Source organism: Falco peregrinus, chromosome 5 (assembly GCF_023634155.1).
Source record: "Falco peregrinus isolate bFalPer1 chromosome 5, bFalPer1.pri, whole genome shotgun sequence".
NCBI lineage: Eukaryota > Metazoa > Chordata > Aves > Falconiformes > Falconidae > Falco > Falco peregrinus.
In genome coordinates this window covers 79,321,750-79,336,236 of record NC_073725.1, presented here as the reverse complement: position 1 = coordinate 79,336,236, position 14,487 = coordinate 79,321,750, and the positions used below count along the sequence as shown (strand labels likewise).

General features: G+C 38.3%; 1 protein-coding gene across 4 annotated transcripts in view; it reads right to left on the bottom strand.

The window, feature by feature from the left end:
• The window catches only part of CPPED1 (calcineurin like phosphoesterase domain containing 1), a 49,776-nt gene that overhangs the window by 9,572 nt on the left and 25,717 nt on the right, over nt 1–14,487 (bottom strand). For 3 of the 4 annotated variants that reach the window (XM_027791819.2, XM_055805482.1, XM_027791818.2), the window contains one exon: nt 8,497–8,919. The exons of the other annotated variant lie outside the window; for it this stretch is intronic. In XM_027791819.2, coding sequence (XP_027647620.1) covers nt 8,497–8,919 — 423 coding nt within the window. The remainder of the gene's footprint in view (nt 1–8,496; nt 8,920–14,487) is intronic. 4 annotated transcript variants of the gene reach the window in all.

Genomic DNA, 14,487 nt, shown 5'->3' with positions numbered 1-14,487 from the left:
GATTACATCCCAGTCTTAGCTTATTGTGCAGTTGCAGACCCGTAATTCCCAGAGTCCCTTACTCAGTACTCTGCTGCTGGTATATTCTGTAGCATAGAAAAATGCAAGAACATGGAAGACTGTGCATGTTTTCGACTCCATTTGAGACTGGAAAGAAAGGGGACTACGGCCTGCCTTCTCTATGGGGGCCAACAGACAACCACATCTTTTCAGTCAGTGTTTTGACCACTTCTTCTGTTTAAGGAGTAGTTAAGTCACTACAAAATACCACTACTTTAAACTTGAAATGCTAGCAAAGAATTTTTTTTTGCTTTTTTAAATAGACAGCAGGCATATTCCATAACAATGCAACAGTAAGATTTTGTGAAATACATCTGTTTTCCTAAGTTCTTGAAAAATTTGATGCTTGCTAGTTTAATTCAAGAAATACAGATTGAGCCTGAGTCTCAAAGGAGATCTAGTTGCAGTGATTACAGAAATCCAAATAGTTTAAACGAGGATGGAAAACAATGCACTCACATTTATCTTGAAATATTAAAAATTATTTCATAAAGAAACATGCCACCTGGAAAACAACTTTTCTCCCACGATCAGATGATACTGGGCTGGAATTCAGGCTCAAACTAGTTTAAATTCCAGGGTTGTCTGATTTCAGTTTCTATAACTACACTCACTTCCACGGCTTGCTTCCAAAACCCCCTGAATTCAGAAGAAGCTGTTTTCCAGCTCTAGTTCCTAACATACAAAAACACCATTTTGAAGCAGGTTTGCTGCATCCAAAATGCGACTGGCCTAGCCTCAGTTGGAAATCAAACTGCTCAAACCAGCACTACAGGCAGTGTAAAAATATAGGAAGAAAATTACTAATATAAAAATAAACCAAAGAAAAGCAAGCAGATTTTCCAAATTAGGAAGAGAATGCCTGGAATAATCAGCATAGGCAATCAGTAGCATGCTTTATTTAGACTGAGCCTTCAATTAAATAAATGCTTTTCTCAGCAAAAGCAAATGAGACTGTAAGAGAACGAGAAGGCTAAATTAGTGCAATATGAATGACATAATAAATATGTAATGGCTACAGTACAGACCTTGCTTCTCCTCCTATGCACTCTGTAAAGAATTTGGGGAAAAAAGTTTTTCTGACTGAGCAATGAAATTTATCACATGGTCCAGATTATCCCCTTTAAATGCTAATTAATGTTTTTTACAGTAACTGCAGACATGAATCAGTGTTCACTGCCCTTCACTTACAGATTTATGGCTCTCAATACAGACTACAGGTGAAGTTCAAAGCAAACAAAAGGAGGCATTTCTTCACATAGCTGTGAAACAAGAAACTCCCTCCTGCAGAGCACTGTGAAAAGCTGAGAGTTTTCAAAAATCTACTGAACCAGTCTATAAGAGAATCATTACATTGCACTACATTGATAACATTAATATGGTACACTAAGTCCCTGAAAGAAAAAATGTTGGAGATAGAAAGAGTACTTGGAAGAAATACCATTATGCACTTGCTCTCCTGTGCTCTTCGCAAGGGTTTGGTTAGTAGGAGAAGCAGGAGACTGGGCGACAGGGATCATAATTCTGGTCTGGTTACTCTGCTTTTATGTTAGCTGTTCAAGTTGAATGATAAAATCAGGTTTAAAATAGAATTAGGCTTATCTAAAAATCACTGCTTCACTGGACAAAACTCTCATTCAAGGACTGAAGAAAGAGGATATACTAGCAAAAGCAGATCCTATATATAGTTGTTCCCAAACCTGCAAGAGCTAGAGAGGAGCAGCAGTAGAGCCGAAATGGAAGCAAGCAGGTAGAAAGCCAATTCTGTAAAAAAAATAAATTTTACTGAGTGAAAAACTTGAACTTTATCAACACTCTAGTACTTCTAGTAGTTCAAGAGTTTTCATAGGCAGAAGAACAAAATAAGTAGTATCCAGGCACAGGGAGATGCTACTATAAGAGACGTGTGTGTATGTGTACACCCACACAGATGTATGTGTAGATCTATTTTTTTAAAGACAACGTTTCTGGCAAATACAACCATTTAAGTCACATGGATAAGTTGATCTTGAGCACTTCGCCTGGAGTATCAGGCACAAACTGGCTTTTCTTTTTTCTTCCTTTCACTTGCAGCGTACAGCTGCTTTCTGCAGTGCTGAACAATGTGGTCAGTTCAACAGAATACCTGTCCTTAGAACAATTTTGCACCTCAAAATGATGTTCTTTCGGCTTCCCTACAAGAGCACACATTAACCACAAGCATTTTTTACCATAACTTTTTTCTCCCCAAAGGAGGTGCTATACATCGTTTTTTCAAGACCGCAGTACTACAGAGCGAATGATAATATTTAGTAGTCTTTGGAAACAAAACCTCTCATGTGGAATAGAACTGATTTTACCTCATTGCAGTCTGAGGGTGCTCACATCACCCCGTCTTCCAAGCAGCGCAGATGTGAAAGCATCAGTCACAGCACTGTTAACAGAACTGTTCGTGCTCAGGCAGTTCTCAGACCCTGTCCTCCAAAAAAGCCCAAATCATTAGCTACCAACAGGGCTCCAGTAGAAGGAAGCTGTCCCACTGGTAAGTGTCGGGGATCAACACCCATCATTTTGTAACCTCTTCAGTCAACCTTAAATAACAACATCATAGAATTTTGTGTAGCCCTTTAGAAGCTCTATGTCATGCCACCTCCTTCATCAGAGGAGTTGTGTGAATAAAACAGAACTGAATATGAACATTTATAGTGCATAGCACTATAAGCACCTTAATAAAAATATGCCATGTACTGTTGTTCACAAACATGATCCTGCAAACTTGCAGGAAAACTCCTTAAATTTGCTTTGTACGCTAAAGAATCCAGAGCTTGATGAAACTGGTGGTCAGTGGGTCCGTGTAAGTGGGAGACATTACTTTGCAAAGTATCTGTGAAAAGTATTTTTATATAGGACAACACTGAGTAGAGCTATATAGAGAAAGATCTTAGTCTCACTTGTTTTTTCAGTATAATCAGAGGAGAAACAAGCAGCACACCCAGAGGGTCAGTCCAGATCACCTAATTAAAATGCTAGTCTAAATGACACTTTAAAGGTGCCGTCTGTAGAAGGTTGCTCTGCGCTTCAAGTTAATTTTTGTGAATGCCTCTTGTGACCTTTCAGTGGAATTTATTTCCTGGTTTTGCTGCTTTTTCAACTTGAAAGTGAGGCTTTGTCAGAGACTTGACACAAACTCCGAACTATCCTGGTTTGCCATGTGCTTTAAGGATCAAAAAGAAATTTTCATCAACCAAAACTACAGCCCAGTGGATAAAAAAGATTTCAGAAACTGATCTAAGAACAACTGTTACTTAATGTCATTACAGACTATTAAATAAACGTCTTTTGTACTTGCTGCTGAAATTTTTGGGAAAAAAAAAAAAAGTCTTAAGTGTATCTACATGCTAGATTACATTATCATACCTGGGGATTGGTCTTAAAAAACCCTCTTACACAGTGATGTAGAAGATCTTAAATTTGGTCACTCTACCTATACAGTGAGTGCCTGATTTCAGGGTTGAAAGAGGTTGACCTAAATCACTAGAGTTGAAAGTATTTAATCTCAATTATCTTAAATACTGCCAAAGCAACACAAAAGCAAGCATTGAGATTACTCACTTGGTGTATGGGCTTTGCCAAAATCAAGGCCTCAGTGGCAGGAAGAAGAAAATATTACTGCCTTGTCAACTTTGATTACACAATAAAGAAAATAATAAAACGTAGCATATGTTGTCTGGTAAATTTTAGAAACAACAGCTTTCAACATTCCATGCTTTAATTTTGTGCTCAAATATATCTCAGCTGTGGATGTTCAGAAAGCTTCTTCCTTTAATACTACTCTCCTGTCATAACATTTTTAAGGGGAGAACGTAGCTATCACACTTTCTTAATGAGTAAAGGTGTTAGAATTACAGCATCTACAGTCAGAAATATAATGAAAAAATATGCCATTTAATAAAGTTAGGTTGTTATTTTTCCCCATAAGTAAAAATTATTTTTAACCACATCTGAAAAAATGCCTTGAACACATTTAGATGAACTTAAAACTTTTTAATTAAAAAAAGCTGGACACATGTCTATTATCTAGTAATTCTCTCTTGGATACAAAATCTTTCACCTAGATAGACCACCTATACTCTTCATCTCACTCTGAACAAAAATGCCTTTTCTCAACTTCGTTGGTGAAAATGTAGCTATTAATTTAGGTTTTATAAAGCAGAGCTCTTAAACAAGTTCAGACATTTGCTTAAATGTTTTAGTTCATTAGGGCCATTAAGAAACACTTATTACTATGTTGTGTTAAGGAATGTAAGTAATCTCAGTGGGAAAAAGGTCTTTAAAAGATTGTGTATAGCTCAACAAAAAGTACCCATACTTTTCAGGTCATAGAAAAAAAGTCTTTAACATCCTAAGAAAATTATATGGGAATAAGATATGTAAGAAAAAGTATGTCTTCCATTACATAACCGCTTAATTTAAGACCTAGTTTATTACTTACGTTTATCAAAGACACATGACATGCAGACCAGATTTTTGGCTAGACCACTACTACTTCTTTATTTTCCCTACAAAGCTATGAGGAAACCTATTTATATCAGCACTATATAATTCTTAAAAGCTGAATATGCATTTCACACAGCAGAGTCGAGTGACTCCAGCCGCTCTCACAGATGAGAACGTCAGGTCTGCTCATTCACAGTCCTTGCACACAGGTTTTTTTTCTGTACTTCGCTTCTGTACGTAGAGGAGCCAGAGCACTGACAACTGAGGCTAAACTTTCCGAAGTTATACAAATCTGCTTTCAGAAATGAATTTTCACATTAATGATAAACTATACTCTCAACTGAGTTGATTTTCAGTGTCACTGAAATCACTTTTTCTAGGACAATACTTGTTATAATGCATTTAAAGAAAACAGAGTATGAGGGTTTCTTAGATGTGCAGCTTACAAGCATGGCTTAACTTTGCATAGTAGTAATATGTGTTTACAAGTGCCAGACTTTCAATTTATAAATATTTATCATAAGAACATGATTTTATCTTTAATTAGCCCAACTGCTAAGGACACTTCTAATGTGAGAAATGTAATTCAGTATTTCGTACCAGATGTAGCCTCTACAGCTAGTCTTTTATCTCTGCTTGTAATGAGCGGATACTTAAACCAAAACCATTATGTAATACATAATTGATTAGAAGAGAATAACTACAGAAAATCTGGGCTCTGAATTTAAAATAACAGTTTTCTGAAATTGCATACCTCACTCTAACGCACCTGTGCAATATCATCATACTTTAAGTATCTGATTATTCCCTACACATACCCATACGAATTTCTTTGTTCATGGAAAGACCTGAATTACGAGACTGTCCTTCCTCTCCTGTCTCACTCAAACCAGGTGAGTTACAGCTCTGTTTGACACTTACAGAAAAAGTATAAACATGAAAACTGAGGTAATTCCAGGTCTGATCCTGGGTTACCGACAACTAAAATATGATGCTCATATAATAACATTGCATTGCCAAACACAGCAACCCCCAAAACATGCACGTTACACTGTAATTTTACATAATTACTCAACAAACCTTTAGAGTGGCTAGAAACACTTGAATCGGAGAGCGAGAAAGCAGAAGGAAGGAGGGACTGGTGGCAGGTCAGGGGAAGAAGAACAGTAGCAGCCTGGTGGACTCCTTGAAAAGCTAGACTTACTTTCTTTCCCCAGAATAAATAGTTATACCAAATTTCTAAATTAAATGCTGTAAGGGGTTAGCCTCCTTAAACTGCAAGTCATAATTAAAAACAACAACATGCAAAGTAAATTGGGATTTCATTAGCAATATTCTTGTGCTTCAGTCTGCCAAGAACATGTGAAGTGAATGGGGGGAAAACCAATTTGATGTCTAATGATATGCTGAAATCGATTATTCTTTGACAAAGCAGAGAGTCAGAAAATAAGTGGTGCCATTGCCTGTCTGTGCATCTGTCATACCATGGTAACTGCCTGCTGTTTGCAATCCACTGATAACGTTTTGTGGTCTTACAAAGACGGTTCTTCAATTGAATAATAAAATGGAAACAGAACGCATCCGTTACTAAGGAAACTCTGAGCCAACTTTTGGTTCAGCTAATTTTTCTCTGCAGTCTGAGTTACACTGAGCTGCTTGCTCTCTATATTCATTTAATTAGCAAAATGTTTGATCATTGGATTGTGAATATTACCTATTGACTCATTTACTTCTTGTATAACACAGCAAACAAAAGATCAATGTTTTAATATATTCATGAAGGAACCAAACAATGCGTCATTTTGGGAATGGGAACAAAGGACACAACGGGAAATGACGGAGGGAAGGTACAAATGGAATGCTGGCACAGAAAGGCGTTTGGGAATTTCTTCCATAGAGTTGCCTTGTATTGCTGACTTCCCATTCTCTCTGCCTTTCCCCCGTCACTTGAAACCTACCCAACTTTTGGTTAAGCCTCTGGATACACGTTACTTTGAAATGTTTCTCTAAGAAACATGATAACATAACAACGATAGATATTATGATAATAACATTTTGTGTAATTTCTTTTACCTCTTGATTAAGCATATGGTTTCAGCTGGGATAATTTTCTTTTTAGGAGCTGGTGCAGTGCTGTGTTTTGGATTTGGTGTGAGAACAATGCTGATAACACACTGTTTTCAGTTGGTGCTGGGTGATGTTTATACCAAGTTAAGGACTTTACAGCTTCTCAGGCCCTGCCAGTGAGAAGGCTGGAGGGGCACAAGAAACTGGGAGGGGACACAGCCAGGACAGGTGACCCCAACTAACCAAAGGGATATTCCATACCATGGAATGTCATTCTGAGTATATAAACTGGGAGAAAGAAGGAAGGAAGGGATTGGGGGGACATTTGGCGTTTTGGCATTTGTCTTCCCAAGTAACTGTTACACATGATGGATCCCTGCTTTCCTGGAGGTGACGGAACACCTGCCTGCCCATGGGAAACGGTGAATGAGTTCCTTGTTTTGATTTGCTTGCGTGCCCGGCTTTTGCTTTACCTATTAAAGTGTCTTTATCTCAGCCCACAGGTTTTCTCACTTTTACTCTTCCGATTCTCTCCCTGATGGAGAGAATCTGCTCCACTCCACTGTGGCGGGAGTGAGTGAGCGGCTGCATGGGGCTTAATTGCTGGCCGGGATTAAACCATGACAACTGAGTGTTGCAAAATGTTAGTAAACCATCTGGGCGACAAAACTCTAGAACAGCACTGCTTGGGTTTCCACACTAATGCTTGTTTACTGGGATACACCTGTATGGCAATGTCCTTCTGCTAATAAGCTCTCCAATGAACCAGGACCTGTTTTTAGGCAACAGTACATGAGCAGTCATTTAGCTGCCTCACTTTCCAAAAGCAATACTCCCCACTATATTAACGCTAGCACAGAAATTAAAAAAAAGATACTGACGTATTCTTAATGTGTCTCCTTATGGGAAAAAAATCAACCCACAACCCTCTTCTAAATCCTGGAATCTGCAAGTATGTCAGTCTCCTAGAGAGCCCTCAGCTGTGGATTTTGGCCCCACTGGCTGGAAAGAGTAGGAGATTCAGAGCTTGGAAATTGGTTTTGGATGAGTCCAGGCTTAACAATGATATGGTAAATTAGGAACAATATTATAAAATACTTGCATTGTTCAGTAATCCAAGTAACATGCTGTCATACAGATATAGGGAAAACACCACTCCAATGCAGCAATGGCAGGCTGGCAGGGAATTTTGAGGGACTAACACACTCCAGTAACATGCAGGCAATTAACAGGAAATAATGGAACAGCATGGAAGAGGAGCTGTGTACTCTGTCTGTCTCCATGGCATTCAAGTGTCATCAAACAAAGCTAAGGGATTTGGTACAATGTGCTTGTTCAGCGCATGTTCCACCTGCCCTTCATCCCAGAAATGGCCCCTATTAGTAATGGATATGCAAAGGATTGATCTTAGCAGAGCAAGATTCTTTTTAACACTGAATAAATCTGGAGTGTATTACACTCTTGGTTTAAAATTGGCTCAGTGTGGGAGAAAACAACCTCCAAGGTAATTCTGAATTCTGTTTCCATGTTTTATGTAAAACATAAATTCTATATTTTTCTCCTACGGCAATACCTGATCTTCCACTCTGTAGGCATGAAAAACTCAGGTTCTTACATCTATCGGTACTTGCAAAATGGAATGCTTGCTATTTATTTTAAAGAGTTTCTAACTTTTCAACTTTTCTTTCAAAGTTTTAAGTTTTTCTTGATACTCTTTTTTTGTATGATTAGATTTGGTTGATAATTTTGACCTGCAGGGAACAATGAGGCTTATAAGCAGTACCAAAAATTCCTTGAAAACAGTACCATTTAAGTTAAATGTATTTTGTCTGGCAGCATAACCATTAACAATTTGAAACAAACATTTAAAAATAGGAAAATGTAAGAAAATACCTGCTTTATGAAACTTTTCCATTATCTCTTGACGAACTGATTTTTCCAAGTTGAAATAATCATGTTCTTCATCAGGTTTTCTCAAAAACAGAGGGATGTGCTGGAACACTATTACATGCTTGCATTTCTGTTTTTCAGCAGTAGCCATTTGCTCATTGAGCCACGCATCCTGGGCTTGCTTTAAGTCAGGGCATTTGGAAGAATCAAAGTATAACTGCGAATTCAGCACAAGGAAAAAAACACCTCCAACCCAAAAGCTGAAGTAGTCATCTCCCCAGTTCTTGCAATAATTATCTATTGTTTCTCTTGTTGGAGTATTGCCGATATCATGATTTCCACTGACAAATACCAATGGTATATCCTGGTCAGTGTTCTTCAAAACATTCTTTAGATCTTGTTCTTGGTCCTTTCTCCATTGAGTTCCTATAGAAAAAAACCCACATTTTAGTATTTATGCTATTTTTTCCTATCGTTATTGTTAGCTTTCATTTATGGAACTATGTAAATTAAGAAAATATTTTATATTAGATGTGACTGTGATAACACGCATATTGTATGTCCACTCAACCCTTTCCCTCCCACTTCTTTCCTTCCTATATCAATACTCAGCCATTTTCAATAACTTGCTTTAAGCAAGGCTCTGGATAGGAACCAACAGATAGCACAGCAGTAGGTGATACAGTGGTCAGTGTTTTGCACCAGAAGCTTTAGCAGGCTGATTCTTTCCATTTATAGACAGATGTGGCAAAAAAATGTAGCAGCCTTGGATGGTGTAACAGTTTTACACAAGGTAAAAACCGGGTCAACTTCTGGTTTGTATTTTATGGCTGTGCAAAGGAATTTAGTTATTTTGGTGGTTTGTCTTTTTTTTGGGGGGGTGTTTTTTAATTTATTACAAGAACTACTTTAACAGCAAAAATATAATTAGTATCTTGTGGTAACTTCTTTATATGATGAGCCTATTTTAATCATGAGCATGGCATTAATTTCAAAGAAAGGTAATTGTGTACTTCGCTACTTTTTCCCACACCTGTTTTTATATTAATATGCATACCCAGACAGTTGCTTTTCTGGTTTTCAGAAATTTGTCCTTGTCTAGGTAGGTTTATGTAATTGCTAGATTAATTTAAATTCACTGAAAAAAAAATTAGAAAGTATTTTTTTAAAAAGAAGCGGTTTAATAATGACAGAGGGGTTTTAAAGTTTTCTAAAGAGTAATCTTTAACCAGAGGCCATTGATATGTTTATTCTTCATGGATTAAACTGAACATTTATAAATTGTATTTTGTCCTGCAATACATAACATGTATCTAACATGGGCACATTTCATAAATAATTACTGCATTTTTTAACTAAGAAGTTGTAACAGGATTTTTACAAGAACTCTGAAATAGATTTATAATATACATTTGCATACAGGTCTATGCAAATCAATCATAATGTATTTTTAATTAGTGTTCTATTTTTGTAACTACACATACATACAGAAATGTATCGGGGGCTCCTGTAATGTAACTATGAGATAAAAGATTTTTTCTCTATGTTTCTTCAAAATACTCTATGATCAAGATGTTGACAAACACTGACCCTTAGTAACTATTATTACTGAAGATTTCAATTCCTTTTCTATACCCTATAGATATAGGGTTAAGTACTACCTTATTGTTGTTACTAGAATGCTACACCTTTAGAAAAAGTGGGAAAAAGCCATATTCATGTTATGTCTAAACATCAAGACAGATGTAAGATTTGGTATGTGGTGCATAAAAGTCAAAATCCACAACTCTCTTGTGTTTAACTGCTGTACGAGGCAGAAAGTTACTGTAGCAAAATCTTTGAGTAACTCGAGAAATACTGGGAATATGACTCCCAGTGCAGTCTAGAAAGTAGTGGACAGCAGATCAGTTTGTGGGGTATATTAATGCACCAGGATGGTGGCCAGTTTAGACTGTCCTTCCAGTTATAGAAAATACTGATCTGAAATAGAAAATAATAGAAAATATTAATCTGAGAAACAACAGGGCAAATGGCACCTTATATTACTTGGGGAGCTGGATTTTAAAAAATAAAAATAAAATTTAAGTAAATCTGGCACACTTTGTTGTCCATGGGGTAGGGTACCTGGCTGAGAAAGCTGCTTTTCCTGCCACTCCCTGACCTTCCTATGCAAAGAGTTGGAAATTTCAAGCTATAAATATGAAAATGTATGGGGGAGGGGGGGGTGGGGAAAAGGCAAGGAGGAAAGCTCTGTTAAGATATATGTAAACACATTACACCATGTTAATCTCCATGCTATCACTTTGGGAAATTTAGCTAACAGTTTCAGAGTATAAAGACATTTATGCATAAGTTACAGAAATAATTTGTAGAATTATGTATACCTCTTCCCAGTGGTGAAATGCAGGCTCTAGAGACTAACACTTAGATTAGATTTGTCGACAGCAAGGCGCTAGTTCCCTCATTTAATGCGATATTATTTCTATAGCAACAGAGAGACCTATTCAGTGTTTTATTGCAGAAAACAGACTGCTCAAAATGGAAAACAAGGTCTCTGCCCAAAGAGTCTAGGAAATCACACCAAGTAAAGATTATTTTATTGTATCTTGGCTTGACCTTTTCTTGGTAAAAGGTCAAAACAACTTCAAAAAGAAGAGAAACCCATGGAGATAAAGTTGGGAGGAGGCAAAGTACTGTCTCTGTACTCTTTGGGTGTAGTGCTGGAGAGGAAGGGCTAAGACATGCACGCTAATGGTGAGTTGTACTACAGCGGCACACACTTTGTGCTACAGTGAGCCACACCACTGCACGGTGCCCCCCTGAATGCACCCTCCTCTAAAACTGAGGTAAGTTAATAGATAAAGAAGATACAGAAGGGATAAAGAAAAGGAGAAAGCCGCTAGAAAACTACAGTGGTCACTGCCATAGCATAAAACACACCCCCTTTGATCTCTACCGGGCACAGAGCTATCTATGTATAGTATTTAATTATTCCAATTAGTATGAAGAACAATTTGATTACATGTATTTCTTTAGCTTAGGTAGAGGTTTGTTGTGGATGAACAGGAAAAAAATAGAATACCAAGAGGCAATGATAAAAAATAATTTGAGAAGTGTCAGGGTAGATGTAACTGAAATTAATTTCTGTTGTTTATCCTGGCATCATGTGCATTGACATTTTTAAATCCCAGGCTACAATATTCTGTCTTTATGTTCGGTTCTGTAAATACAGTCCTGCCCTGAGATAAATGACTTCACAAATTAAAAGCCCATAGAGGGCAGTTTGGCTTCTATGAAAAACATGAAAGTCAGAACTGTTGCTACTGTAGTTGCCTACAATTTCCCACAGCTTCCCAGTCTATCGTTTTTGAAAGTGAACAGGAACGTAACGGTGCAACGTTAACGTCTCTGTGGCATCACAGCTTTCTGTTGTGTGTTGTATCACTGTTTTCTGTTGTGTGTTGTATCACTGTTTACCTAAACACTTCCAACAGGCTTTCCTGCATTGCTTAAAGGAGCCAAGATGACCTGCCTTCACACACTCCAAGAGCAGATTTCAAGAAAGTACTTTTAAAGCGTTTTTGCTGAAGCTGGCTTCTGTCAGCAGAATACACAGATTATTCTGCATAAGAAATAATCCTTTAGCTACTAATACACAGTTTACTTTGGAATTCTAAGCACTGGGTCTGTTTTAAGGCACTAGCTATAAAAACAACTCGAAGCACTGTTTACCTCCAGACCGCATCTCTGCGATGCATGCTGAGAGCAATTCCTGCATCTGAGACAACTCTTCACTTACAGTAACCTCCACCAATACTGTAACTTCCCCCCAAAATATTCCAAATTAAAAACTGGCAATTGATTAACAACAGCACCTGTTTTTCTACTGATACGAATTAGGAGATGGGAAGGGGGGAGTTATAATGGTATTATTAGGTGGTACCCCCAGGTGTTTCTGTGTCAGTGTTAGGAGAAATCCAAGTACTCCCCCCCACCAAGGCAGGAGAAGCCTGCCAGCCCCTGTGGGGGGCACAGGTGTGGTGGGAACGGTGTGGGTATTGGCCTGGATCTCCAGTTCATGTCATTTTCCAAGAAACGGAAGTTCTAGTGAGCTAATCCGACTTCTTTTAATGATCAAAGCTATTGGTCATAAATTCACAGAGAAACGAGACCGTAAGAGGTCAATGACTCAATATTGTGTGATGACACTGCATTTCAGAGAACTTCTACTCTCCAGACATCTGAGGAGGCATTTTCAGGGACCTGGCTGGCACAAGCTGACTCAGCCACAGGGCAAACTGCTGCAGCTTGACCCGTGATATTGATGTCGCTGCTGTTTCTAAACCTTTTGGGGGTGGGGTTTTCTCAGAAGCCGGAATAGTACCTCTCTTGTGTACCTGCTCAGCACATCTTGACACAGACAGTACTGTGTCATGATTTGCGACACAAAAGGCTATAGGCATAAAAAAACATGCGGACCCAACACCTGCTTTTAAAAGTTTGGCAAGGGGGGCCCTAGCTGAGCCACGGTACATATGTATGTCCCCACTGATGCTCTGCACAACGCTACGACATCTCTGCAACAACGCTGCTCGGCTTAGGCTGAGGACCAGAACAGGTACTTCTAGGATGAATTACTCAGTACGTACAAATGTAGCACAGTGATTTCCTGGATATCTAAATTACTCTGTTTCAGTATTCCAATGTATCTTAAAAGTGTCCCAAAGTTAGGAGTCGCAAACAAAATATTTAAAAGAAAGCACAAATTTTCAGTTTGAAAAAGAAAAAAAAAAGTTAAAGATGTTTTAACTATGAGCTTTTATGTAAGCAACACTTGGAAAAGTCCTGATATGTCAACTGGAATCTGCCTGACATGTAACCCAAGAGACTGATTACCAAAGAACAGGTAAGAGCTAGATTGTAGATTAAAATACTACGCAAACTATCAAATAGAAATAATACCTAAATATGATAAAAGCAAAATAAAAAAAGTCAAAATGCCATCAATGCAAATGGAATTTATAAAAACACTGGGCCTATTTTTCTGTAATTTGTTAATGATACCAGGAGAATTACTCTGACGTGAAAATTAATTCTTGTTGGAAGCAATCACATGACTGTTACAAACAAACAAAAGACAGACCTGTGTATTTCCTGGGCTCTACAGTGCATCAGAATTGCTTTAATCCGAGAGTCTGATTATTTTGGGTACTTTCCTGTTCTTGAGATTTGTCCTTTTTTTTTAGGTTTTCATGACTCTCTGCAGTTGTTCTACTCCTTTGGCATGCCATTTAGAGGACTTTCCCTAGTAGTATTCCCTGACTTTCTGGAGAAGAGGGGAGGGGAGTCCCAGGCTGTATTCACAGCATGCTCCTTCTCTAAGCACCTCTGCTGAAACACGTTTAACTGCTCCCTCTCTCCATCTGCGGGAAAACAGCCTCCTCCTGTTCAACACAGGATTGCCTTTCATCTCTGCAGCCTTTCTGGATACCTGGCTGGCTGCTCCAGTTTAACAGGGCTGCAGCCAAGTTCCTACTCATCCCTCTCAGCATCTCTGAGCTGACCCGCACCCAGTGACAGCCTCACTGCTGCACCAGTCACTTGGAAGACGACGCAAGCCCAAAACAAACGGTATCATCAAGAACAGACTGTATCTTACAGGCCCCTTCTGCAATTATATCTTTAATGCATCTAATTTTGATGCACTACCATAAACAAAAGTTTAACTGAGCTCTAATCTTGTCACATCTCAATTACTGATACACAGTTTTCTCTAATCTTTGCAAATGCAACCCAGAGCTCTGATGCAGATGGAGCTTTCCCACCCCAAAGCTCTAACACCATTCCCTCCTGGGCTGCCTTCTTTCCTAACCTTCCTCATCTCATCCATACAGGTGACTCCTGCTTCACTCTCACAGCCAAACTCTTACACTCTTCTCATCTGTTTACATTACCATCCCATAAAAGCAATGATTCTCTCCTTTTCAGTGAACA